This window comes from Symphodus melops (assembly GCF_947650265.1).
Source record: "Symphodus melops genome assembly, chromosome: 15".
Taxonomy (NCBI): Eukaryota; Metazoa; Chordata; class Actinopteri; order Labriformes; family Labridae; genus Symphodus; species Symphodus melops.
In genome coordinates, this window is record NC_136705.1 from 3174145 (window position 1) to 3201658 (window position 27514).

Sequence of the window (27514 nt, forward strand, 5' to 3'; positions counted from 1 at the left end):
CGTCCGTCTCCACGTCCATCTCTCATTGACTGGTCTTAAGGGGGCCATCTCTCTCCTGGTTGTTGCTTCACACTCCCACATACACACACAAACACATCCACACCCCCAAACGTTCTCTCTGCGATGGGGTTTTATGTGCATATGCACACACACACTGGAGTGCAAATATGACAGTGTGCAGTACTGATCCATTCACAGACTCAGACCCTGAGTTTGAGCTGTGCATAAAGTTCAGGAAAAGTTTCAAAGATTACCTACTCACTTGTTAACTAAAAATAACAAAGGAGCAGAATGGGGTCTGGGGGGACTAGCGCTAAGGTCACACCCTATGTCTGGAGGCTATAGTCCTGCAAGGGGGGCCTGGGTTCAAATCCAGCCTGTGGCTCCTTTCCTCCTCTCTCTCTCCCTAGTTTCTTACTCTATCCACCGTCCTTCACAATAAAGGGAAAAGCCCCAAAAATAAATCTCAGGAAAATAACAGACTGGTGTTTCGTGCTTTGAAAAGAGGACTACAGTTACATGACTTTTGAGTTTCGCAAAATACATAAAAAAGCATTTGTTTGGTTGAATCTGCATATTACAAATGATGGACACTGCAGATTTAAATGGGATTAAGATCACAGAAAACCTCTGGAGTCATGACAAATTACTAAATGTCCCCAGGTAATACTAGTCCTGTGTGAACAGGGATTAGGATGAGGATTTAAAATCTGCGGCATGAACAATGTGACTCTCAATTTTATCAATACACAAAGCTCCTTAGTATTAGTGTCTCTGCTAACCCGCAACTTGCTCATATTTGTATTTCAAATGCAACGCTAGTGTTTTACATGTTAAAGCTCGAATGCTAAAAGCATGTTCCTTCCAGACTGTAAACTTTCTTTACAGGGTTTTATGCTGCGTCCGCTTCAATAGACTGAAGGCGGCTGTAATTCATGAAGGTTTTTGGGGGAATCGTTACATGGCATGTGATCTAACACATTTCAGTGTCTACATGTGAAAAAGCATTATGCAGTCTTCCTCAACGATTCACTTTTCAGCATCATCTTTCAGCAGCACTGTCTTTTGTTGTGTGTTTGAAAGGGTTGTCCAAATATGCAACGTTTTGTTTTTTTAAAAAGTTTTTTTGGGGGGAAATCTGACCCGAGTTCACTTTGTTGGGTGCTTTGTTTGGTTCGGGTTGGTGTGATGCTCAAATAAACTTTGCGACAGACCAAAGAACTGAACTCTGGTCCGCTTAACAACGATTCGCTGCCATGTGCACCGGAGTTTAGTTCGCTGTAGCGTGCAGCACGTTCCGGACCAAAATGCAATGCATTGTGGGTTGAACTGTGGCGTATGTAAACAATGTCAAATGGGTTTGCAGAACGAGGCTAACATTAGGATTGCCACATTGCACATGCCTGTGCTAAATGTGGTTACCCATGGCTTCAGTCCATAGACCAGTTTAACCTGACAGAGCCGACATGTTAGCATCACTTCATCTTCATTTAAGAGATCAAACACTGCTAAAGTGATGTGGGATGCCATTCTTCCACTGTTTTGTAGTTTACTTTAAATCACAGCATCGGAGCCTGATGGCAGCAGACCGGAGCTACAGTCATAACTAGTGTCGGATGGCTGCGGTACACAACATTTGACGGGTTTTAGTGCGCTTTAAAAAATGCAGTCTGAAAGGAAACCACATCAAATAAAAATTAGAAAGGAACAATGATGCAACTTCTTCCCCTAAATCGGATCAAGTCGACACGACTTCATGTGAAAGTGACCTCAGAAAGTTCCCCCTTAGATTCAACATGTTCTACAGATAGAGCTGTTCTCTCTTAAACAATCAGAAAGGTTACTGCTATATATTGTGCATGATTGTATATTTATTGTACATCAAACCAGTCCATGATTATTTATAGGGATACTCAAGTGATTAAGACGCGTAACGAATTGGTGTGTGTGTGTGTGTGTGTGTGTGTGTGTGTGTGTGTGTGTGTGTGTGTGTGTGTGTGTGTGTGTGTGTGTGTGTGTGTGTGTGTGTGTGAAGGGAACTGGATGAAGCACTCTCTGTTTTATTCTTAAACACAGAGCAGTCACTTAGATCAAATGTTAAATGCTGTATACTGAACTGAAGACTATTTCACACACATTAAAATGCTAAGCTCTCACTCACTCAGGTGAGTCTTCACATTACAAGGTGCTAAATTTTGCTAACCAGAGACATTCAGTGGTTCAAATAGGGAAGTGCAGTTTCATGGCTGAACAGTTAAATCAGTCTAAGTTAAGAGAAATGGTGTGTTAGTATGTGTGAGTGTCAAACACGCTGATGATTGGAGAGGAAGCATTCCAACACAATTAAATCTTAAACCATTTATTTACTTATTTATATTGGAGGAGTTCTTGGCTTGGCTTTCTCTCTCTCTCTCTCTCTCACACACACACACACACACACACACACACACACACACACACACACACACACACACACACACACACACACACACACACACACACACACACACACACACACACACTACATCCTGGCATCTATGCAAGTCCATGAAGCTATTATCTTTGCCTTCATGCGAGAACAGGCTGTGTTTGTTTATGTAGAGAGTGAAGCTCAAGCTAAAGTTGTCCTCCCACTGACCTAATAATGATGCGCAAGTGTGTGTGTGTGTGTGTGTGTGTGTGTGTGAGAGAGCATGCTACATCTGGACAGAAAGGACCTACCTCTCTGCAGTATTCATTCTGTGTGTGTGAATGAGGAACAGAAAGCGTGTATCCCATCATGCATTGTGCTTTCTTGTACGACCAGTGTTTCATGTGTTATTGTACAAATACAATGCACTTTGAGTGCCTGTGAATTCATGTATGCGTGTATGAGCATGTGTGTACTGTATGTATGTGTGTTTGTGTGTACTGTACATGTGTGTATGTGTGTGTACTGTACGTGTGTGTGTTTCTGTGTAGTGCTGCGGGTGCCGGGTTGTGCTGATATAGTACCTCATTAGCTGCTGTGGACACTAATCTCCTTTGTGGCAGTCTTTCATCCTTAGCACAGGATTTATTGACGCCCTCGGTTACGGCGCCCGCCTTGCATGCTGCCGGTGCTATATGTCAAGCTGTCATTGGCCGATTCTACTTCCTGGTCCCGCCTTTTCTTCCCACTCCTCTCCCATCCCTCGAGGAAAAATGCTTCAGTTCATCCCAAACTTTCAGCCCCAAATATTTATTGTAAAAAAGTTACTATATTAAAGCTTCCGTCGCTCTGCAGGCCAACACAGATATCTGTCATTTCTTAATGTTTGAAAGATCTTAACTCATTCTGTCCATGCTAACTCTATGAGTACATCTAATTCTTAAATAAAGATCTTCAACATACTAAGTACTGAATGTAGCGTGCTTTGAAAAAAAGTGTCCAATTTGTTTTTAAGAGTCTAGGAGACAAACAAAGGTTTTTAGCTTTGATTCATAAAAGTAAATCTCAAAGAACTTTCAGCAGCTTAAGTCCAAAGTTACCATGATGGAAGAACGCCTCCCCAATATTCTCATAATGGATGACGAGGATGATCAAATTTTTAAAAAAGGGCAAGAGATAGAAATGCAGAAAGAATATCCGTTGCTTTGTTCCACATAAAGGCTGATTTTAGGCTTCATCATGAATTCAGTTCATCCATATATTAACATGATCATTTGAAAGCCTTGAGTAGCAATTAAAAAAAACAACCAAAAAAAAACTGCTATTATTTTTTTTAATTGAGTACCGTAAATTCCGTACTATTGAGCGCACCTGGATATAAGCCGCACCGGCTAAAAATAAGTAAATAAATGTATTTGTACATATATAAGCCGCACTTGATTATAAGCCGCAGGTGTCCACGCTATAACAAGAGCTATTTACACAGACGTAGGCTACCGGTAACATCCGCAAATACTGTAGCGTCCGTACGGACGTTAAAGGACGACGAGAGCGTTCAAATAATAACTTTTAATAACCCGATCACTGTCGGCCGTGACCACACCGTTTACAGCAGAGAGCAAAACCATAACTTGCCGTAACAATCCAACTCTCTCCCCAAGCGTTCTCTCATACAGCCACTCAACACGTTCTCGCTGGTGCATTCATTGACTCTCCACATAATCGGAATTATGAACACATTATCAACTACTGACTTTACAACATGAACCGTTACAATACGAAGCCTAGCCGACGGTGTCTGTAACACGGCTGATGAAAAAGATGACCGTAATATATTTCACAAGAAAAAGTCCATCCATTCACTGCCTCAGAATGACTTCATTACTCACTTCCTCAGTCTCTGTTGTCGCTGTCAGTGTCATCTTAACGTGCAGCAGCTCTGTTAGCTTCTTTGACAGCCAGGTCGATCGCCTTTAACTTGAAAGCTGCATCATATGTATTTCTCCGTGTGTTTTCCATCATGAGGGTGCGTGCATGAAGCGCAAAATGACTGATATTAAGATCCGACGTGACGAAGTCAAATGTTTTTGCGGCAGAAGCTCATTGTCCCCCAAGAAAAATCCATGCATTAGCCGCACCGGAGTAGAAGCCGCAGTGCTCGAAGTGTGAGAAAAAAGTAGCGGTTTATAGTCCGGAATTTACGGTAATACTTTTTTTTTTGAGTCACAGTAAAGACACTCCTGGTCAAATATTATTCCAATACAAGTGAAAGCTGCTCAGACATATTAAAACTTGATTTAAAGTGCTGGGCGGCTTGCGTTGTGTATTACTTAGTAGGCTAGTGGTTGTGTTGCACGCTCTGTGTACGAAGGCTGCAGTCATGGGTTCAAATCCAACCTCACCCCGAAGCTTGTCTGTGATCCCCCAACGTTTCCTGTCTGACATGGTAGTGCACCAACGAACTGAGCACTGCTTGTCACAACATACTTTTATCATGTTTGGGGGCTTGCTGGCTATGACGCTAAGACGTTTCTGATGAGTTTGTTTTTATTTCGAAGAAAACAAGTGCAAGAAATCAATAATTTAAGAGCCAAAAGGAGTTAACGATTTGGCCTTTTTTTTTCAAATGCCATTGGCTGATGCCATTGGCACCAAAGAGCAGCTTGGGTATTGAACCTTATAATAGTTTCACATACATTACAATCCTACATTTCACAAATGCACAAGGATCTCTCCAGGAAACAAATACCGAACTGCACACACACAGATTTCACTGCTGGATAATTCATTATTTTACTGTATAACACACACGCATTCACCCAAATGCACCATACACACATGAGCAACAATGCACACATGCGGTTACACACTCCAGTGGATACACACTCCTGCTTCATGATAGACACGAATAGGCACACACATACACATACACAGATGGACACACACACACACACACACACAGATGCAGCAGGACGCAAAACAAACACACACAGGGGTTTGGTGTCCTAGTTTCCATCTGCAGAGAAGCTATACTCTCTCTCTCGCTCGCTCTCTCTCTCTCTCTCTCTCTGCGCTCTCTCCTTCACTCACAAACTCCTCTCAGGGGGCGATGGGGGCTGTGACACATTGCTGATGTTGTTGCAGTTTGTGTATGTGTGGATGAAAGCAGGCGTTTGTATCTGCTTGTGTGCATAAATTTGATTGCATGTACAGTAAGGATTTGTGTAAGCGTGCACAAGCCACAAACATGCGTGTCTCTTCTTTGCGTGTGTGTGTGTGTGTGTGTGTGTGTGTGTGTGTGTGTGTGTGTGTGTGTGTGTGTGTGTGTGTGTGTGTGTGTGCGTGCGTGCGTGCGTGTGAGAGACTGCTGCCATGCTCGTCTCTGCCCGGCTATACTCCTCTCCAGCGCTTGTTTCACCATCGGAGTGTGATCTAATACAGGGATTATATGGGATTAAGTGAGTGTCTTTTAAAATAACAGCTCACCACTCCATCTCTCCACAACACTGGCCATTTGTTCTGCACTATCAAAACTCTCTGACAAAGGTGGCAATAACTGCTGGAAATGGGAAATAACTAGACTAACTCTCACTGAATCCATAAATGTGTTACTAAATATAGGCCACATTGAATAAATAAATATTTTTTTATATTTTTTAGGAAGCCTAACAGAAGAGGAGTAACCTGTGACCAGCATTTAGTATAAAAGTGTACATCAACGTGGCATTGTTTGCAGGGTCTGATGGGGGCTTTTTCCTCTAAATCTTCCTCTAAAATCTGAAATAAAGAATTTTATTAAAGATGATCAAAACTTCCCTTTCCCTCTCAGTGCAAATGCAGCAAGTAGTACTCCCAATACTGACTACGCCCAGTAATCAATATCCAGATATTTTGTTCTGGAGGCTGTTTCATCGTTACCGTCACGTCCGAACACTTGATGTTTTTCTTGTTCTTAATCTTTATTTATTTTTATTCAAGTACTGTTGTCTTGTAGGCTACACATCGTTTGAGCACGTGTGTGTTAAGTCTGTGTTTTTATTATTCTTATAAAGATTTCAGATCAATACCACCAAAATAAGAGACTAGGGAACCACTGTCACTAGAGGTATATTTACATTAGGTTACATTTTTTGGATTTACTGAGAGAAAGTCGAGAAGCCGAACAGAAGTAGTCTCATCTCCATGTATAAACTGGCCTGAGTGGAAAATTGAATGATCTGACACACAGGATTTATGTGTATTTTTATTTGAAGGGAAAGAAAAAAACCACCATACACTATTGTGTGCAAAAGTCTAATGAAAGGATTTATTTTTACATCAGTTTCATTGCAGCAGAAACCCTACTAAACTAATTTTACTTATTTGTGTAAGTTGTTTTACAATAAAGGTTAGCTGTGCTATTTTAAATAGTTTAAACATATTTTATTTGGTTATGGGAGGCGTGTAGACGTCTCTCTCAGTGTCTCACGGCCTCCTATGGGTCCTGAGTCCCACTCTGGGAACCACGGAGTGAGCCTGCAGACACGAGACGTGCCTCTCATGACGCGTGACGCATGACGCGTCTCCAATCTTTAAGCGGGGACAATGTCGAGTAGGCGTTTCAACGAGTCGTGGCGTCTTCTGGATAAAGTGAGCAGAAGTCGCTCATGGGAGGAATGCGACGCCGTCTGCAACACCGAATGGCATTTTCCAGAAGACACGGGCAAGTTCGTGTCAGCGACGGAGTCCGACGTGGATGAGTAAGTGCCACACCTGACATCCTCAGCTAGCCTACCTGTTAGCGAACGCTAACAAGCTAACTTTCAGCTAGTTAGAGTGATGATGTTGACCTACATAATCAAAAGGCACTCCATGTGCTATGAAATCCTTTTACCCTAGATCCCACCAAACACCTTTGTTCACAATAATTCAAATATAATTGTTGACCATATGGCATTTGCTCTTCATAGCTGTGTTAATTTAAATCCACATTTTTAGTTTTTCAGAATACTGACCATACTGACCATCTGACCAGTGAGAGTGACTTCAAACTGCCTGTGTTTGTGTGTTTGTTTTTAGTCCTGGGGAGACTGAGCCTGATGCTCCAGAGGAGGAAGACCTGTTTTATTCCTCTCCTTCTTCTCCTCTGACAATGCACTCAACTCCTGACACCCTTCGTCTGCGTAGAGCTCTGAGGAGCAGGTCTAGAACACCGAGTCGGAGACGAGCAGCTCCATCACATTCATATAAGGCCAGAGGATACAGCAGATATAAAGCACCTGTCTCTGGGAGACGCAGTCATGGCTGCTGCTGCTGCTGCTGTAGTAGCGACAGGAGATACAGGCCGAGGGGATGCGTGCAGATCCAAAGAAGAAACAGGCTTACGCCGAGAGTGGCGTCATGGCAGCACCTTCCTGTGGCCATCCAGCCAACTAGATGGTACCAAGTTGTGGGGAGCATGCAGTGCAGCCTCTGTAAAAGAAGGGGGAGGCACCAGATGACATCCTGGATGTGCCAGGTGTGCGAGGAGCCCCTGTGTCTGATGCCGTATAGGAACTGCTACAACCTGTGGCACGGTCTGAGATTTTGAGCTGGCGGGGAGGGAAGCAGCTTTTTCAAAGCGAACAGCGTCCGAAGTTTTTCATTCATTCACGGGATGTGTTCTAATCTCAATACTCCGTTTGTTTGCAAAGTGGCTCCTCCTGGTTATGTGTCAGTGTCGATGATTAGTTTGTGTGTTCACATTTTCTGAACAGTTCATTAAAGAAGCGTGATTACAAGTAAATTTCCCTGCCAAATTAGCACGTCGGGAATTTCTTTTGGGAGAGTGTGACATTCCTACCGAAGTGATTTTTGATAAATTGTTTATAATGTGTTCCTTTTTCTGTAAATGCTGATTTTTCTAATTAAATTGCAAAGAAGTTGACCGTGGTGTTTTTCTACTGTTACACTTTAAATATCTAGATCTACATTGCACTGTAACAAGTAAATGCATTTCATTTTCAGAAGTACACGCACCTTCCTCGTACCGTGCTGCTGCATGATGCTACACAATTCTGTTTCTCAGCTTTAATTTGAAACTCGTGGGCGATGGTGAAAAGATTTACCATCCAACATATCTGATTGCAGAATTTAATTAGGGGATAAAAAATGTACAAATGTCAGATCAAGAATCACAAATTAATGATTTACTAACCTAAAAAATCCAGCACTGTGACTTTTATTTGCAGTAACTTCAGGGTTTTTAAACGTTCTTTGCTTAACTACATTGCATTATGAATGACTTGAGGGTTCATCAGGGTATCTCAGCCTGCAGCCCATGAAGAGGTTGTAATGGCTGCAATATGATCTGTGTGGGTGTCACAACTCAGACTGAGTGAGCTGGACGAACAGGGAGACCACACAGTTTGAAAGTGATTTAAATGATCAGCTTTTAAAAACTAAGAACGTCCTAATGAAATAATGGTGAACATGTGTGGAGGCAAAACAAAGCCCAGAAACCAAAGAGCCAAAGAATGAGAAGCCAGCTTAAATACGGAGCGCCTGTCTGCCCAGGTGCACAACATCAAATTAATTGGCTCCGCCCCTCTCAACCTGCAGGCGATCTGAGCGGGGAGAAACACGAAGCAGCAGGAGGAGCAGTGACAGTCAGGGGTCGTCACATGGGTCAGTTAGTCTGATCAAGTAGGCGCTTTTGCACACGGGTATCACACTGCAGCAATTACAGGCGGACTCTGGGACCAAATTCCTTAAAAAAGGAATCATAGCGGTGCCTGTGGCGTAGTGGTTGGTGTGTTCGGCCCCGTTCACAGAGGTGGCAGTACAAGCAGACAGCCTGGATTTGAATCTGACCTGTGTCTCGTGTTTTCTATTCATTGACCTATCTGACAAAAGACACATGAAAAGCTCCAAAACAAACCTTACAAAAAGCTTTTTTACACATTAAAATGTAGAAACAAACCTGCTTTTGTAACTTGGTGGTCAGGTAAAAATACCAGAATGACCCTTTAAAGCATTACACATCCAGCCTTTGTGTTATAAATTGAATGTTATCCCCTTTTATTTCACGAGTTAGACGTAATGCAGGTGAATAATGAACATTTTTTTGACTTTCTTGAAACTTCCTCCCTGCACATGTATGAACGAGTGGACGAGCGCTGCAGTGTTCACCTGGCAGCCGTCCACCTTGTTGGTCTGGCTGAAGAAAATCACAGATTGGTGGATGTTTTTACCAAAGCTATAATGTCCCACATGAGGCAGTGTTTTGCTTTCTTCGCTCTGTGTGTGTGTGTGTGTGTGTGTGTGTGTGTGTGTGTGTGTGTGTGTGTTTGAGCACACGTTTTCTCTCTCTCCCTGGTGGTGCTGGGGTGTTTGGCAGGATAAATATAGCTGCGTTGGTGTAAAGCTGTTTTCTCCTCGGCTTTTGTAGCTTTAATCAAAAGCAATCTGGAGGAGGGAGAAATGGAAGGGAGAGGAAAAGGGGGGTGAGGAAGAGGGGGGAGGAAGAGGGATTGGGGGGGGGGTAGGAGATGGCCGATGCCGGAGTGTTTTATTTTAGCTCTCTTTAAAGAGTCATTGGGGAGTGTTCAGGAGTAATGAGAACCCTGGTGGCTGGAGGAGAGGGACTGACTCTAACCCCCCCACCCTCCCTCCCTCCCTCCTCTCCTCCATCCTCTCACTGTCTCTTCATTTCCCGCCCAGCTTCACTTCCCCTGTCATCCCCTCTGCTGGCACTGATGTCAACACAGGACTGTGACTATGACTGTGTTCACACTGCAGGCCCTCACGCTCCGCTCTGTCTTGCTGGATGAATCCTCATATCTATTCTGGGACGTAACCCACATCCCTCATCGATATGAGCCGACAGCGATGTTGACAAGACATGTGCACATGAGGAAGAGTCATCAAAGACGTCACGTTTTTTTAGTTTTTTTTTAAATGCATTTCTGTGAGTGTGTGTTTGAAGCCCTGTCCGAGCGTCGTTAAAGTTAAAGCACTTGGTCATAAAAATACTCTTTTTAAAGGAGGTCGCAGTTCAGACGGATGTTAAGAAGATGAACCTGAACCGTACACTAGACTTTTCATAGCGATAGAGAATCTGACATTTTATCTCAGAAGAAGAATTTTAAACACACCATGTTTTTTTAGGTTTAAACTGTTTTGAAATTGCTTCTGTTGCTTTAATTTCTCGAGTCATTTCAGAGCTTTACACAAAGCCACACTGTGTAAAAGCTGTTATTTTACCCTGCAGAACACAGGACTTGAACACATCTTTGCACTATTTGTTACATCTCCTTAACACATATTTTTTCTCCAATAATTCTTGATCATATATATAGGGAATGGTAAATGGACTTGAGCTTGTATATCACTTTTCTAATTTCAATTCATTTAAAAAAAAAAAAACTTTATCACAGTATTTGTGAATTAACCAAAGAGATGTGTAAGAACAGGGTCCAGGTTTGAAAACATGTTTAAAGGCTGTAAGTTGTCATCACATTCAGAAGGCATTAAGTATGTGGTCCTTGTTGAAACGGGCCGACGGTTGTCCTTCAGAAATACATACAGTGATTAAAAAGCAATGATTAGCGATGCTGTGTGAATAAAGACGATGGAGACCGTGTTAAACTCGGTGTGTTTTTGTGTAAACACACATTACATAACATGAATCCAGTGAGTGAACGCAGCCTATGCATGGCCCCTGTGCATATGTGTGATAGGAAAAACAAACGATAGGAGACTAATAGATATATATATATTTTTTTGGCAGCGAGTACAATATCCTTTTATCATCCAGTTGGCTTTGTGTGCTTCATTTGGAGGACAGAAGCAGCACACAGCTGAAAGCCAAGCTGCTCCCTGGTAGAACTGCCATGATGGCGATCTTAAAAAGCTTCCACAAAAGCCTTTTTTTTTTTTTTTTTTTAACTCATTGGCAGCAGTGTGGCTCTTCAGGAAGTGCATTGTTCTATTTCCTGTTTGACTGTGACTGCGACTGATTGATTGAAGCCCAGCTTTAGATTATGGGTTTGGAAAGTAACTGGTTGAGATGGATTTACAGGCTGCACATTCTTTAAATGAATGTCATGTGACTGTATGAACAATATATTTATCATAAAAACTCGCCGAGCTGTGATTGTAATCTCGACCCACTGTGGTTTTTTTCCCCAACAGGTGATCTGGGTGTGTAATAACTGCCGGAAGCAGCAGGAGATCCTGACCAAGCCAGGTGAGTGGTTCACCGGTCCGGCTGGAAACCCCGCTGGCCTCGGTTCAGCTGTCAGCGAGCCGTCTGTGTGCCAAACTCCAGGTGACAAGAAGCTCCGGTCACGCTCCCAAGCACCCCCGGGATCCACCCCTGCAATCCAAGACCCCAGCCGACCTGGTGCACCTGGGACCACACCTGGCAATGATTCGAGGTCACGTAGTGAACCACCAAGAGACACGTAAGCTGACAAATATAGGTGACACATATCAGAGGTAGCACCGCTGACGAGCTTCTCTAGAGATTTCCTCACACTTTCCTCAGAGTGCTGTCTGAGGTGTTTCAGACCTTGAATGTGAAAACTCACTGACTCTGCTGGCGCTGAGCGGGAGAAGGCTTCTCCTCTGAAGTTAATCTTAAACAACAAACACACCAACAGCGAATCTGTTGAAATAAAATACCTTGTCTGTCATCCACTCTCACCTCCTCTCTTGTTTGCCTGTCCTTCCTTGCATTGATTCGTCCCCAGGAGAAATGGGAAGGGAGTTGGTCGAGGAGAGCGCCGTCAGCCCAGACTGCAGACCCAGGTCTCCATGGACCGGGACCTCAGGGGGGAGTCCAGGGAGCGAAGGGAAGGTCGGCGGCTGTCAAAGGGACGCTCTCTGGAGCATGATCCCGTGGGACGACGGACAGAAGAGGGGGGCTACCATCACATGGACCACAGTGGTGCCTCCCCTCGCCAAGCAGGGCCGGTTCCTCCTGGAGGCCGGGGTCACCCTGTGCCTGCGCAGGGTCGGGGCATGGCTGTAGTAGGGGAGGCAGGGGACGGCTTGCGGCCCGGTCAGAGGACGGTGGGTGGGGTTGGCGGGCCACATGAACACAACATTGCTCAGCAAGCCCCGCCTCCTGAACTTAGAGAGCCCCAAAGTACAGGCCCTGGCTTCGCGCCTGGCCAGGGACCTGTAGCTAGACGGACCAAAAGGGAGAAGGCTGAGAGCATGCTGCGGAATGATTCACTAAGCTCTGATCAATCAGAATCTCTACGTCCGCCACCGCCGAGGCCCTATAAGTCGAAGCGGGGTCTGGGGGCTGGAGGGAAGAGGCAGACCAGCGTCAGCAGCTCGGAGGAGGAGGGAGGTACCACGCCCGAGTACAGCAGCTGTGAAGACGCTGAGATCGAAAGTGTCAGCGAACGAGGTGAGAGACGTTATAAATCATTGCTCTGTGTGCATGAAATAACTGTTGTTGATATCAGCGATGGAGGGGACGGGACGTATCGACATCTGTCTGTCCATTCATTTGTTTATCCATCCATCACATGTGACATCTGAGGAAATGTTCCTTCTCACCTCTGCTTTATGAAAGTTTCTTACCTTTTTTTTATGCCAGAAAGTGCTTTGAAGTAAGACTAACTCTGAAAGCCTCTCAGATCAAATGTTAAACCAATTTGACATTTGATTGACATGTCCTGTTAGGCATTGGACCATCACACTTGCATCATACTTAACGCCAGCCGCCAGCACTCAGAGTGCTCAGGCGGTGTACATGTTACGCTTTGTCTTAGTGTCAAAATGACTGGTATTAGCCGTTCAGTGCGCAGCAAGTCTTCAAGCTAAATGGTCAGGCTGGATTCTTTGATTAGAGAGAAAACTGCTTCACTTATTTCCTGAACGAAACATTGTGAGGTGTTGAAACTTTCTGGAGCGAGGGACAAAGATGCAGAGAGACGAGTTTTATAAATATCTCTCTTCCCCTTTAAAAGTACAATTTGTACTTGTCATGAAGTTACACATCTCTTCAGCCAGGATCGTGGGCAGTAAATGTATATATATATATATATATATATATATATATATATATATATATATATATATATATATATATAATGCAAGACTCACACTATTTGTTAAATAAGTGGGGTGTTTATGAAGCAGCAACCTCCAGTGTTGAAAGATGAAGCCAACGCAGAAGTGCAAAATCCTGCATTTGGTCGAGGGTCCGCTTGACGACAGCTACAAGAACATCGGAAGTGACATACACACCACATTTAAAAAAAATGCTTTTTTTTAAAGCAGGAATGAACGTGTTTACAGCCTGCTAAAAAAATACAAAAAAGATATTTTCCTAATGAGTTACTGTCCTCACAGGCACACACTGTATTTTGTGTAGCTGACATGATTGACAGGAGGCTTCAGCTCTCAGCCTGTCGTCAGGTTGACTGAAAGTTAGGCTGAGACATTTCCAGCATTGAGAGCGCCATCGATGGGACTCCAGCGCCCCCTGCAGGAACAGATGGTTGATGTCACTCAGGCTTTTCTTAAAGCCCTCAGTGTTTATACACTTCCACTTCATCTCTAAATCTTGGGAGTTGAATGTAAGCAGTAGAGCGAGCTCTCTACTGTAAGTCTGCTGCCTTCAATCAGATGACTCCCTCTCTCTGGGTTTAGCGAGCAGAGCAGGTAGACAGCTCTGATACGACTCTGTGATTGGCTGAACCACTGTAAGCTCTGACTTTGTAGTTAAGGTGTGTGACATGTTTCTTTAAATATAAGAGTTGACCAAAACTAGCATCTAAAAAATCTCTTACTGACAATGTCTGAGAACATAACAGCCAGACTGATAATGAGTTTGTGCGTGAACTTGTGTGTGTGTGTGTGTGTGTGTGTGTGTGCCAGCATGTTTTCTGTGTGTCATGTTAACTTGTTTTCAGCTCGGCCCTGAAGGGGAGAACGATCCCACACAAAGTATACATGTGTGTGTTGGTGGATAGTATGTCTGTTGTGGGGGCAGTTTGACCCCATTTGATCCCTGTGTTGACATCGTATTGCCTCACATATCCAACCATGTCCCCAAGCCTGAGAACACTTTCCTGTTTACACTCCAACCTTGTCATGTCCAAGCTGGGATATGTGACTTCGCTACTTAAGGTTCCTAGGAACTGCTACGTATGCGGCTGTGCTGGAAAAATAAAAAAAGCTACAAATAAATAAGCCTGGCTGAGAACTAAGTAATGTAGACTTGGAGGCAGGAGAGAAGTTCAGTGGTACACTGAAGGGGTAACAGAAGACGGACAGGAATTATAACAGCATGCAGTTTGTATAAGTATGACATATGATTCAAGTCATTATCTGATAAGATGAAGGATGCAAGAAATGTCAAAAGAGACTTTAGAAAAATAAGTACTCTCGCACACATTGGTCATGCAGGCACAGTGTTTGTTCATGGAGCCAGCCAGCCTGTTAGAACAGCAGACATCTGTGGCTCTCTATGACAGAGAGAGAGCAGGTTAGAAAGAGCCTGATCGTGTCGGAAGAAAGGCAAGAACTGTCGCTGTGCATGTTTTCAGTGGACACAGAAAATAAAATTACTTTTAAATTCTTTACAAGCCACTTGTGTGGCTCATTTGAATTAAACAGACTTTAATGGTGCAGTCTTCTCTCAGCTGGAAGGTCGGGGTACGGTAGTTCATTCCATATCATAGACTGTCTGATGTTGCAAATAATTTAGGGGGCGTGTCTTATTCCCCCCGCAGACCTGACCATGTGGACACATTGATGGCTGAATGGCAGTTTTGGAAATTCCAGGGTACAGATGCACTTTAGTTAGCCTAAAAGACTGGAAACCAAGCAGCCAAAATGAGTGAGCATTTCATGAGCTGTCTTTTAGCCTGGTTGGAGAATCAAGATGTAAACTTGGTGTAAAGTTGTCTGACATCGGGTGAACATATGCTTAATGTAGAGACAAAATCACTGCCAGCTTTTCACACTCTCCTCCGCAACCCAGGACACAACAACAAAGTGTAAGGCCAGTTACTGTCAAAAAAATGATACTTGAGCTCTCTGATGTCGAATTAAATCTGGAAAATTCTGCAAAGAAATATACGAATTTGAGTTTAAAAAAAGTATAGGATTTAAAGATTGAAAAGTGTGTTTGAAGGATACTTGCAGGACAAGAAAGATAGAAGTTAGTAAAAGAGAATCTTCTGTATTGTGACTGACTACACATTCAAGTGTGTGTGTGTGTGTGTGTGTAATGCTTCCTGTTCTGATCTTGCAATGATTTACATGCCTGGTCGCTTCTCTGCTGCCAGCACCCACATCGCCAAGCTGACCTGGACTCAGTCTCGAGCTAAAAAAGGAAGCAGCGCCTCGCTGCCACAGCGGTGTGTTTAAAACCTGCCCTGACAGAACACTCTGGCCCTAAACCTCCACTTGATGGATGTCAAGATGTCTGGTCTGGGTCCAGGCAGCTGCACGCTTCCTTGTTCTCATCGGAGCACTTTGTCAATGTCTGCTTAAGATAACGACAGGCAGAACGAGCACACGTGTCCATGATCTGTCATTGTTTAAAGACGTGCTATCATGTTGTGTGTAATAAAATACTAACACTTATTTTAGAAACAGGCTTATTCTGCACAACCAGTGAAACGAGAGATCTTTGAGTTGCAGACAAAAACAAATAAGATTTGGGCTTTAGGAAACTCCGATTGGCATTTCTAACCGTGAATAAAAAATATTATTGCAACTCCGAAGAGCTTTATCATTTTATTCATTTGCAAATGTAACGCTAATTCTGAGTGCAAGTCTTATAGCTAATTAAGTGTCATATGAATGAAGCCATGTTGTGATCACATTTAAGAAAACGTAACATACTTGTTATGAAACTTAAAGTAAATCTTCTTTTAATAATTTGACACATCCTTCGGTTGTGAGGTATTTCAAAGTCTTGATTAGCGAGACAAGTACAGATTGTATGATGTACTTTTAAAGGGGAAGAGAGATATTTATAAAACTCATCTCTCTGCATCTTTGTCCCTCGCTCCAGAAAGTTTCAACACCTCACAATGTTTCGTTCAGGAAATAAGTGAAGCAGTTTTCTCTCTAATCAAAGAATCCAGCCTGACCATTTAGCTTGAAGACTTGCTGCGCACTGAACGGCTAATACCAGTCATTTTGACACTAAGACAAAGCGTAACATGTACACCGCCTGAGCACTCCGAGTGCAAGTCTTATAGCTAATTAAATGTCATCTGAATGAAGCCATGTTGTGATCACATTTAAGAAAACGTAACGTACTTGTTATGAAACTTTAAAGTAAATCTTCTTTTAATAATTTGACACAGTCATCCTTCGGTTGTGAGGTATTTCAAAGTCTTGATTAGCGAGACGAGGATCAGCTCAGATCTGTTCCATGAACATGAACGGTCCAGAACAACAGATTACTGAGGCTTTAAACACTAAAAAGAACATTTGTGTAACTATGACTATGATGATCCATCGCAAACATTTGAGACTTTGATTTACTGATACTTGGGTTCGTGGGAATTTAAACTCTAATAATCCATCAACAGGAGTATAAAGACAGCGCCCAATAGAAATACAGTATCATCTAGTTATGCACTGTTTTTATTGGCTGATCATCGGCCCATCGGCAGAAACTGTGTCATGCCAGTAGAGGTCAGCAGCTGATGTGTATTTGTTGTGTCGCTGGATAGCTGTGATACCGAACCTCTGAATCAGAGAAGAGGTATTTTATTGGACAGAAGACGTCACCTGTTTTCGTGGTTAAACGTGTCGGACAGTGTTGACTGTGTGGAAGGCGTGAGACGAGTTCCAATGACATTTCAAGCGCTGGGGCTTCGTACAAGAATTCAAAAAATATCCGATCAAATTTCTTATTCAAACAACAAACATGAAGAATTACAAAGACGTACAGAAGAAAGAATCCGTGTCGAATTAAACATCGGTTCATGTTCAGCCAGTGTATCTCTGGTATCATTCACACTCAATGCTACGCAGCATTTTTAATTGAACATTTGAAGGCGATCAGTTCCTACCAGTCTTCACACACATCCAGCTCTGTAGTGAATCTTCACCGATAGGGTCTTGTAAAGGGTAGAAGCACAAGAACACACACTCACCCATGCTTCCCACCCACTGTTCCCGCTCGGTTATGAAACTGAGACGTGGTCGTCTCTCGTCAGAGCGTTTGCTTTAAGATTACATAATGTCACTATTAGTTGTCACAACTCATTAACCTCATAGCCTCCTGGCTCCTAGGAACGCTTGGCTCTGCTTTACTCTGTGTCATAACAGTGTCGCCGAGGTCCTGCACACATTTCAACACGGCCCCCCCGGCCCATGTGTGCAGAGGGAGGATGTGATTTGGGACTAAAACAAGAGTTGAAGCTGAACCACTGAAAACATTTGTGTAATTGTAAACTCCTGCTGCACATGAGGAAAATATGACATTACCTTAAAAATTGCCTAAAAAATATAGTTGAGCCTTTAAGAAATCAATGATGAAATGTGTCCTCACATTGCGTTTGCACACAGAGTTTTAGATCTCCATCAACGTGGAACTCAACTAATAGAGAAATAAAGTCAATTAGCAAGAAAATCTCTTCTTAAATTTCATTTATAGACTTTTCCAACGTTTCCTGATGCATCAAAATGTTATCACTTAATGAATCTCACTCAGTTGTCAGAGAGACTTATGGTGGTTTCACATCATAGGGACCCCGGACCAGATCTGAGTGGGCTCTAATCATGCTCAGGGTATGAAACATTCGTGCCTAATGTGAAAACATCCTTCATAGGCACCACATGATAAAGATGAGAGAGTGAGGTTGACGTGGGATTGTTCTGCCAAATTGTCCTAAATATCAAACACAATGCTTATTCAGAAACAGTGAGCTTGATCCTGTTGGACAAACCTTGAAGGTTTATTTATTGGAGCAGAGAATTCATATACAACAATTGACCATCTGTTTTCTGTCAGCAGGACTCAGTACAAATCATAGCTCCTACTAACGCTCACTTTCTTGGCTTTCACTTCAACCTGATGGATAAATGAGACTTTTTATTTTTATATCAAAGAGAACTGTTGTAAATCCTTTACACTTTCTTCCAATAAATGTAAATGTTATAAAGTGATCAAATATATTTAAATTGCACATAATCATCAAACTTTATTAAATAAACTAACACAAGTTGCACTGACCTGTAAGATTTCTGGCTATAGAAACAAAATCTATCTCTTGTTAGAAATCGTTTGAATCATTTAAATGCATATATAAACATGTTTTTATTTTTATTGATGGATGCAATCATTTATTTGATTAAGGAACAAAACACGGCACACGTTTTATTGTTTGGGACTTCAGGGGCTCCTGATAATAATGATTTTATTCTTTACCACAACTATAACATTCAATATTCTGGATATTTTGGTGTTGAAAAAAAAAAAAATCCTTCAGCCTTTTATTTCTCAAAGTTTTGATTTGATTGTACGACTAAACAAACGTCTACATTACAAGATGTTCTCTGCAAACCTTCTGTGAGAGACCAAACACAGTGTAAAAGTCTCAACCGTCCTTTGTTATCATCACTGTCTGAATGGACTACTTTCAGTTTAAGTCCTGTCACACGTTTCTAATTCGAGCCCAGGAATGAATATTCAATAAACGTACCCCCCCCCCCCCCCCCCAACTTTAAACAAATACCTTCTGAAGAGCCCCCCATATTTGGCCGAGCTGCGTATGAGAAGACTCAGGGCTGGTATGTGCTGTTTATACAGTACATGTACAGTTTCTGCTGTGTGTGTGTGTGTGTGTGTGTGTGCGCGTGTGTGTGTGTGCGTGTGTGTGCGTGTGCGTGCGCGTGCGTGTGCGTGTGTGTGTGTGTGTGTGTGCGTGCGTGCGTGCGTGAGAGAGAGAGAGAGAGTCTGAATGGCTGATTGGAACATGAAGGAAGTCGTCCGCTCGTCCTCAGTATCTGAGTCTGTCTCTTTTCTCTTGCAGGCGACTGGGAGTGCTACCCTCATGACCCCACTGTTTGGCATGTAAGTTCTTTATCTCAACTTTAACTCTTTGTTTTCTTATTGAGCGTCAAAGTTTGCTTTGTTTTTGCAGATCTTTTTTAATGTGGTACCTTTGTGTTTTCAAATGCATGTCAGGTATGTAGGTGTAGCAGCCTTTCAGATGCTCTCTAATGTTTGTATGTTTTCGACTTTTACCTGCATCTCCTGATTCTTTCTCTGACAAGTTGTGATGGCAGCTATCACTGCCTGTCTGCTGTTTTTCAATTGTTCAATATCTCCAATAGATGTCTCTGTCTATTAAAAAAAACAAAAACAAGAATCCCCGTCCAAACATCTCACTTGTGGTTATGCTTCATTCATAAATTTCTTTATTGACAGTTTAACTTCTTTCTCACAATGCAAACTTGCAAAGTGTTTTCCTCCTCTCATTCTTTGATTCCATCGTCACAAAAGCAAGTGCAGTGTCCTAACATGTGGCGTGAACATGTCGTATACCTCGTGTAAATACTGCTCGATCAGATGATTTTGTCACTTGTTTGACCTTCATTAACAAACTGGAGATGCTCATGATGCACATAAACCACATAGAGATTTTCACATGCAATCCGAACTGCAGCTCATTCAAAACTGTTTTCGTGGGACACAGAGATGTGTTTTGTTTCCCTTTTTATCAAATTGAAATGCAGTGCATCTGAAATCCAGATAAAAAAAATTAATTAAAAAAAACTTCTGTTGTGAAAGCTTTTACTGACATACAAGAATGTTTGAGCGTTTGAGGCAGGTGATACATGCAACACTCTAACTATTGCATAACATCAGTCACTCCGCACTGACTCTGTTCAATATAGATATGTAAACAACGGCCTTACCTATAAACTGAGCACTTAAAATCAGACAAGAGACAAAACCACTCAAGTAACACAAGTCTGGGTTTGTTATTTTCCTGTGTTTACTTTTCAAATAGAAACATTGGTTTCAGGTTGAGATATATCAGCAGGCCAAGTTTATTTATAGCGCCTTGTTCATACACAATCCAACTCAGGGGGATTTAAAGGGTTAAAAACAGACAGTGTATAATATTAAGAGCAAAAGTTGTAGAGACTTGGGTTGGGAACTTGCCTGTTCAGGTCCCGCTATCGACCAAGTCTTGAAACTGGTCTGGCACTGTAGCTGGAGTGCTGCCAGTTCACTTCAAGAGCACTGCCAAGGTTCCCTTGTGCAAGCATTGAACCCCAAACTGCTCGGGTGCTCAGCCCCTCTTTCTAAAACATGTCTGCATTTAAAGTGTGTTTCTGCACCCGTAGCTGTGTGTGTGCTCGCTCGTGTGTCCTCTCAGTGAATCTGCACCCGTCTCTTGTTGTCTCCTGTTGCAGCATCCTGTAACCTGGCAACCGTCCAAGGAAGGTGACCATCTGATCGGGAGAATCACCCTCAGCAAGAGGAGTGCCACCATGCCAAAAGAAGCCGGAGCTCTGCTGGGGTTAAAGGTGAGAGTGGACACACGAAACACACACACACACAGGTCACTGATACGAGAGGGCTGGAGTAATGTGTTTAACCGGAGGACATTATAAGACATCTTTTCAGTGTGTTTGTATTTGCGGTTTTTACTTAAACTGCTTGACAAAAGTTCTGAATTTATAAGAAAAAACTGCTAACTGTCCATGCCAGACTTCAAATGTCACATATGCTGATTTTCAGGAAGTTCAAATAAGTGTCAGAGCTCCACAAAACACGTGTGTGAAGTTTGTTGTTGGCTCAGGCTTTCTCGCTCCATGCCCTCTTGTTTGTGGTGAGAGGGCAGAATAGATTTAATACTTACAGCTTGTTGCTTAATCTTTGTGATGTCTCTTCTCCTGATAACATGGTTATGACATTGGTCTCTCTCTCTCTCTCTCTCTCCCTCACTGTGTGCGTGTGTGTGTGTGTGTGTGTGTGTGTGTGTATGCGCAGGTGGTGGGAGGCAGAATAACAGAGTCAGGGAGATTAGGTGCCTTCATCACGAAAGTCAAGAAAGGAAGCCTGGCTGACGTGGTGGGACATCTCAGAGCAGGTAGTCTAAATCGTCACACCTGTCACACTGTTTTTAGAAACGACCCTGAAGATGATAAATCAGACACCCATGTAGACACTGTGACTTCTGAAGACTTGCTGTGGGCAATATTCATGATGGAGTTTCGATCCAGAAGAGACCATATTAAGATAGAGAGTGTGGATAATCTTTGCTACACCTCCATCCTGAATGACAGGCTGTTGTAGCAACTTGTCAATCACAGGTAGCCACTTCCAAAAATAAACCTGGCACCTGTCTGTTTGACTCGAACCAGCAATTGAAGTCATGCACTCATAGGAACGTTTACCTCAATAATAAACATCTGCGGTTTAAAAATTAGCAAAGCAGTAAAAAAAAATAAACAACTGCAGTTCCTCAAGTGTCCACATGAGAGTGAGTGGAACAGCCCACGCCCACTCTCGGTCCCTTATTTAGAAAACCTTCTTCACAGTAGAAATAACCTGATCTATTTTATTTGCTGTCAATGGATAATTTCTTTAATTGTAGGCACCCTATGGGGGCTGAATAGGGGCGTGGCTAAGTTTACCAGCTGCTGTTTGCCCTGTTTCTAGATTGATCAAATACCAGGTTGGAGAAAGTCATTGGAAAACAATGTGGCGACCGCCATTATGCATCCAGTCCTTCCTGGTGTACTTGTTAAAATTACACATTTGAACCCCTGTCAAATGTAAATACACGTCTTATTTCAGGGGATGAAGTTTTGCAGTGGAATGGGAAGCTGTTACCAGGGGCAACGATGAAGGAAGTTTACAACATCATCCTGGAGTCTCAAGCCGAGCCCCAAGTGGAGCTGGTGGTATCCAGGCCTATTGGGTAAGTCAGGAATCAAATTCACACTGGACGCGTTGTTGGGGTTGTGTTTTGATATTTGTTGAAAATGCAGCTCTTTAGCTTTCATTAAGTAATCACACTGAATGCCTCGTTGAATTTAACCCCTTGATTAATCACGCTGAGGCTCTGACTCAGAGTTGGCTGACCTCAGATAAGACTTGAAACAGCGACATTTATTTGTACTCCGATCACGACTGCACTCTAAACATTAAAAATAGCCGTCCATTACTCGCTGCGACTGCTTGCCAAGTTTCGGAGCAGGAGATTTCCATTTTGTCTGCTCATACGTCCCCTCTTAAAACAAGCTCTTGTGTTTATTTCCACGATGATATAAGGTGAATGTTTACTGATCAAATAAAACAGGCTTCAAGTGCCATAAAAGACAAGAGGAGGCTGCATCTGATGCTTGAGGCTGATGGCTTGTAAAAACTCAGCCATGCACATCATAAGTGATTACAGAAAAAGGCATGTTTAGGTATCTGAAAACACAGCATTCTTTTTTTTTTAAGGAAACACTGATTGATGCTTTAATGAAATGCCATCTTGACCAGATGACTCAGGGCCTTTATACTTAATAAAGTGCATATTTTCATTAAGTGATGGAGCATTAAGTATTTCATTACTCCACCCAGACAGGAAGTTTCTGTGTCGATCATCAGCCTTCTAACTCAACAGAGCATTTTCCCTTCATCTAAATCAGTCTTCATAAATCTATCTTCGGATGTTATGTGTTCAAAATCCTTGCGTGATATTTACTGTGTCCATAGGAAATGATGATTATTTAAAGGGCTTTAGTTAGCCCATTATAAGGGATTATATCAGCCTCAGCTGCCACTGTTTCTCCAAGCTTTTCTTAAGATTTGATCTTACACGCTCTTTGATGAGGAAAAAGCTGAATCTATTAATTTCTCTCCTAACACTCACGAAGGGTGTATAGAAAATATCAGTAAGTAATCTGCCTTTTTTTACAGGACCTCTTGTTCCTCTCACGCTTATGGAAACTATTTTGGTTTTGCTGGTGCCATTTTGCATCCCTAAACAAAATGAACTGAACCCTGTTTGTAAGAAACGCTGACCAATCCAAGAATTGGCTTTTGTTGAAAAAAAAAAAAAACTTTGATGTGTCATCTCCAATTATGTTTAAGTTCACTTGAAGAGATGCAAAATGGCCTTTTGGGAAATGTCCATCAATGTAGCATTTCTTTTGCAAGCTTTTTTATTTTCATTTGAACTGTTTTGCAGCATCTGGAATTCCTGTTTCTTTCATTCCTGGTAGATCCTGAGGATCCTAAAGTTAAATTCCTCCAGTGTCAAAATAGAATTGAATATTTGAATTTACTCCGCTTTGATTTTAAAATTTGGGGATTCATGAAGCAAGCAAGGTCTCTTTAATTTCATTCACTGTTTGGTTTTGGAATGGCCTCAAAGGCAGCCGAGGGTCCATGAAACACTTATCAGTTGAATATTTGCATTTCAAATCAAACCTTTTATTTATTTTATTTTATTTATTTATTTTTTTTAAGACTCGGGGGATTTAAAAAAAAAAAAGGTTACAACAGCAAAATGGATATTAATTAGGTGTATTTATGTTAGCCATATAAATGCTGCTTAAAGTATTTATGCTAAGCTAGGCTAACAACCTCCTGACTCCAGCTCTGTTCTTACAGGCATGTGAGTGACATCCATCCTCTCATTTAACCCTAAAGCTGAGTTCAGGCCAAGAGTTAAGCTATTGAACTGGACTAATGCAACATTAGCATATAAGCCCTGACAAAAAATATACCTAAACATCATTCTGTTTGGATTCATAACATCTACTTTAATTCAGACTTGCCAAAAACTAGTGTAAATGTAAGAAACGCTCAGAAAACAGTCTCAATTGAGCAATCAGCAACTTCAAATGGGTTTACCACAGGAGTCTAGCAGAACTAGCACCACTGGCCCTCGGTCCTCCTCCATGCTTGTGCTCACTGTGGTTTCACATTTGTCTGATCGATATGCCAGTTTTGCCAAATACAGCCGTCGTATATTTTATCTCAGTTCTCGAGATCAAAATTTTGGCAAACTGTGCCGGTTTATCTCCGAGTACTAAAGCGAGGAGGGAAGGTGCATTAGCCCAGGCTGCAGTCAGTTTATGGCTACAGTGCCGGCTAGTGGCAGGTGGCTGCATTACAGCTTAAGCACGTCATAAACATAAACCATTATCGTGGGCAAGATATGAAATATACAAAACTTGTTTAACCAACTAGTAATTCTAGTGAGTGTGACAACCTTCAGTGTTTAGTAGACTTGTCATGCACATCCCTGGACTTCACTAAACCCTGAGTGAGGATTGTTGGGTTACTGTATACGTACCGCCACTTCAAGCTACTGAAGGTTAACAAGTGCCAAGCTTGATGCCCTGTTTGCTTGAATTTCCCTCGGGATCAATAACGTATCTATCTATCTGTTAGCTCAGCCAGGCTTGTATATATATATATATATATATATATATTTGCTTCACTTGTGTCCAAAAACATTTTTTGAAAATAAAGAAACATGCAGTAGTGTAAATGATCAAATATTCAACTATTGCTTCAAAGAAAATGTACTTTTTTTGTTGGCCACATCGGTGGGTGAAGCATTAAAATACTGCCTCCAGATGTGTTCAAACATCAGTTTCCCGGCTGCAGATTGGAAATGCTGAACACATTCTGGATTTTGATTTTAAAACAAATTACACTGATAAGTGTTCCTCAGATTATCGTGCTGTTTCCCAACAATAATGCGTCACTGTAGGGGTGGTGGTGTGTTCATAATTAAACCACTGGTTCCCATTTCTATTGCCTCCAAATGATGATTGACCGTAACAGTGTCTGAAGGAGTCTGGGAAACACTGCAGATATGAGAACAACTTGGCTTTGCCCACATTTTCTCTTTAATGCTCCATTTTTTTTAGCCACACAGCATTTGATCTCCTAATGACTTTTAATGACTGTGCTCCTTTTCTCTAGTAGATTGCATGCCTGCCTGTGCATCAACAATTACACTAACTTTAAACCATTTTTAAGTCATGTGCCAGTATGTCAGTGACTGACGTCTTTTTTTTTTCAGTGATATCCCAAGAATCCCAGACACGTCCCACCCTCCATTAGAATCTAGTAAGTATCTCCTTTGTGATCACAACATAGTAAAATGTACTGTCAGTGGTTCATTAATATACATTTACATAATGTGCATGTTTAATACATTATAAATACATAGAAGATAGATAGAGTGCAGGTTGATTGAATCTGAAGCCCCTTGGGATGAATAAACATTTATATTTCTAAAAATAGCTGGAAGATGTTAAATTTAGATCAACAGTAAGACTTGAGCCTGGATCAGTCAAGATATCAAAACCTCTGAAATTTATAGTCTGAAATTTCAAATCCAATGTCCTTCTTCTGTCCACACAGCAGGTTCCAGTTCTTTTGAATCCCAGAAGATGGAGAGACCATCCTTAAATGTCCTGTCTCCCTCCAGTCCCGGGATGCTCCAAGACGCTCCCCAGTTAATGCCGGGGCAGCTCTCAGTAAGTGTGTGCGCCATAAGTATGACTTTGGCTTGTCGGTGTGTCAAAGTGAAACACAGCATCGGGTTTGTTTGTGTGTTCCTCCCCCAGGTGAAGCTTTGGTACGACAAAGCGGGTCATCAGCTAATCGTCAACGTGATGCAGGCTGTGGATCTTTGTCTTCGCCCTGATGGACGCCCCAGAAGCCCCTACGTCAAAATGTACTTCCTCCCTGACCGCAGGTATGTCAACACAGGGAGTTATTTGATCCTACAACATCCAGGTAAACACCATTAGACTGCATTACGTTCAGCTTGTTAGGTGGACTGATTGAGATCAGAAATGAGTTAAGAGGAATCGGAACCATACCATCATAGAAACAAAAAAATAATCTACAGCTCATTAATGATGATTTGATGAGCTAGTAAAATCCACATTTGGTCAAATGATTCTACTCTGAGTCTGTACTGCTAAGCATTAACCACTGCTGGATGGAGTAGAGTTATCTACTTCATGAAGCCATGTCTTGCAGACTTGAAATTAGAAATCAACACGATCGTTTCTAACATGTTGTGTGAAGACCTGATTTAGAATTTGGGCGACAAAGGTGAGCCTAGTCAACTTGGTTGGCTCAGTATCTGTGGTGTTCAACAGTGATAAGAGCAAACGAAGAACAAAAACAGTGAAGAAGACGTGCGAGCCGAAGTGGAACCAGACGTTTGTCTACAGTCACGTCCATCGGAGGGATTTCCGCAACCACATGCTGGAGCTAACAATATGGGACCAGCCCAGGTCACCAGAGGAAGACAGCATCTTTATGGGAGAGGTACTGCAAAAACACGGACACACAGAATGAAGCTCCTGAAAGCTTGAAAGCTTTTCGCTTTGCACATAGTAGTCACCTCGTGGTTTCTCCTGCAAATGAAGTCACTTGCATCATCATGTCAGCAACAAACATGAAAGACAGAGATGTGAAGTGTTTGTGTTGGAGTAGCAGAAATCATGTTTGTATTGAGAGATTGCAGACTGAACATGTTAGCGATGCGCTAGCGACTGCAGTGGAGCCCCTAGAAGCTAAAGCTCCAGATATTTTCCTCAGGCATCGTTAAAGATGAAAACTACGTGAATAAGAAAGGCAATGTAAGAGTATGATGAGCTACACAAACAGAAATGAATTTAATTAAATGTGGTGTATTAGCATAAAGAGTGTGCTGTGTTTGGCATTAACTTTGTGAATCCATGTTTTTTTTCTACGACTCAGCAAAAAGAGGAGTGAAGTGTGTTTTAACCAGCAAAATCAGTGGTGCACAGTAATGAAAAAGAGCAAGCTGCAGGTCTATTATTGGAATAATGGACTTATAGAAAGTTAGCAACCTATCGAAATGATTCAAGAAAAGATTTGCACCAGGAAAAAAATTATAGAAAATGTTTTGTGTCAAAGGCTTTTTATGCACTCGTTCAACAGCAGATCAGACTGAGTAATGGATCACTAGAATGTATTTCCCAACTTTCAGAGCTTCTGTAAAAGCATCGCAAGCATCACATCTAACATGAAAGGTCTTTACATAACACTGGAAGTGTAGAGGGAATGTATTGTAGTCAACCTTTTCTGTCGCTCAGCAGTCCTCAGCAGAAGGAAGACATGTAATTATGATGTGGGTT

The 27514-nt window shown here is 42.2% G+C and overlaps 1 protein-coding gene and 1 long non-coding RNA gene across 10 annotated transcripts in view; both read left to right on the forward strand.

The window, feature by feature from the left end:
- rims1a (regulating synaptic membrane exocytosis 1a) overlaps window positions 1-27514 on the forward strand; it is a 92965-nt gene that overhangs the window by 37084 nt on the left and 28367 nt on the right. For 6 of the 9 annotated variants that reach the window (XM_079362402.1, XM_079362400.1, XM_079362404.1 and 3 more), the window contains exons 5-15: window positions 11564-11835; window positions 12124-12791; window positions 19396-19436; window positions 20789-20902; window positions 21369-21468; window positions 22179-22302; window positions 23249-23266; window positions 25414-25460; window positions 25749-25873; window positions 25964-26094; window positions 26507-26678. In XM_079362402.1, the coding sequence (XP_079218528.1) occupies window positions 11564-11835; window positions 12124-12791; window positions 19396-19436; window positions 20789-20902; window positions 21369-21468; window positions 22179-22302; window positions 23249-23266; window positions 25414-25460; window positions 25749-25873; window positions 25964-26094; window positions 26507-26678 (1812 nt within the window). The remainder of the gene's footprint in view (window positions 1-11563; window positions 11836-12123; window positions 12792-19395; window positions 19437-20788; window positions 20903-21368; window positions 21469-22178; window positions 22303-23248; window positions 23267-25413; window positions 25461-25748; window positions 25874-25963; window positions 26095-26506; window positions 26679-27514) is intronic. The other 3 variants (XM_079362408.1, XM_079362401.1, XM_079362407.1) reach the window with 2 other exon arrangements.
- Window positions 6799-8315, forward strand: LOC306835740. Its single transcript, XR_013780683.1, has 2 exons — window positions 6799-7149; window positions 7469-8315. It is a non-coding gene; the product is annotated as an uncharacterized lncRNA (long non-coding RNA).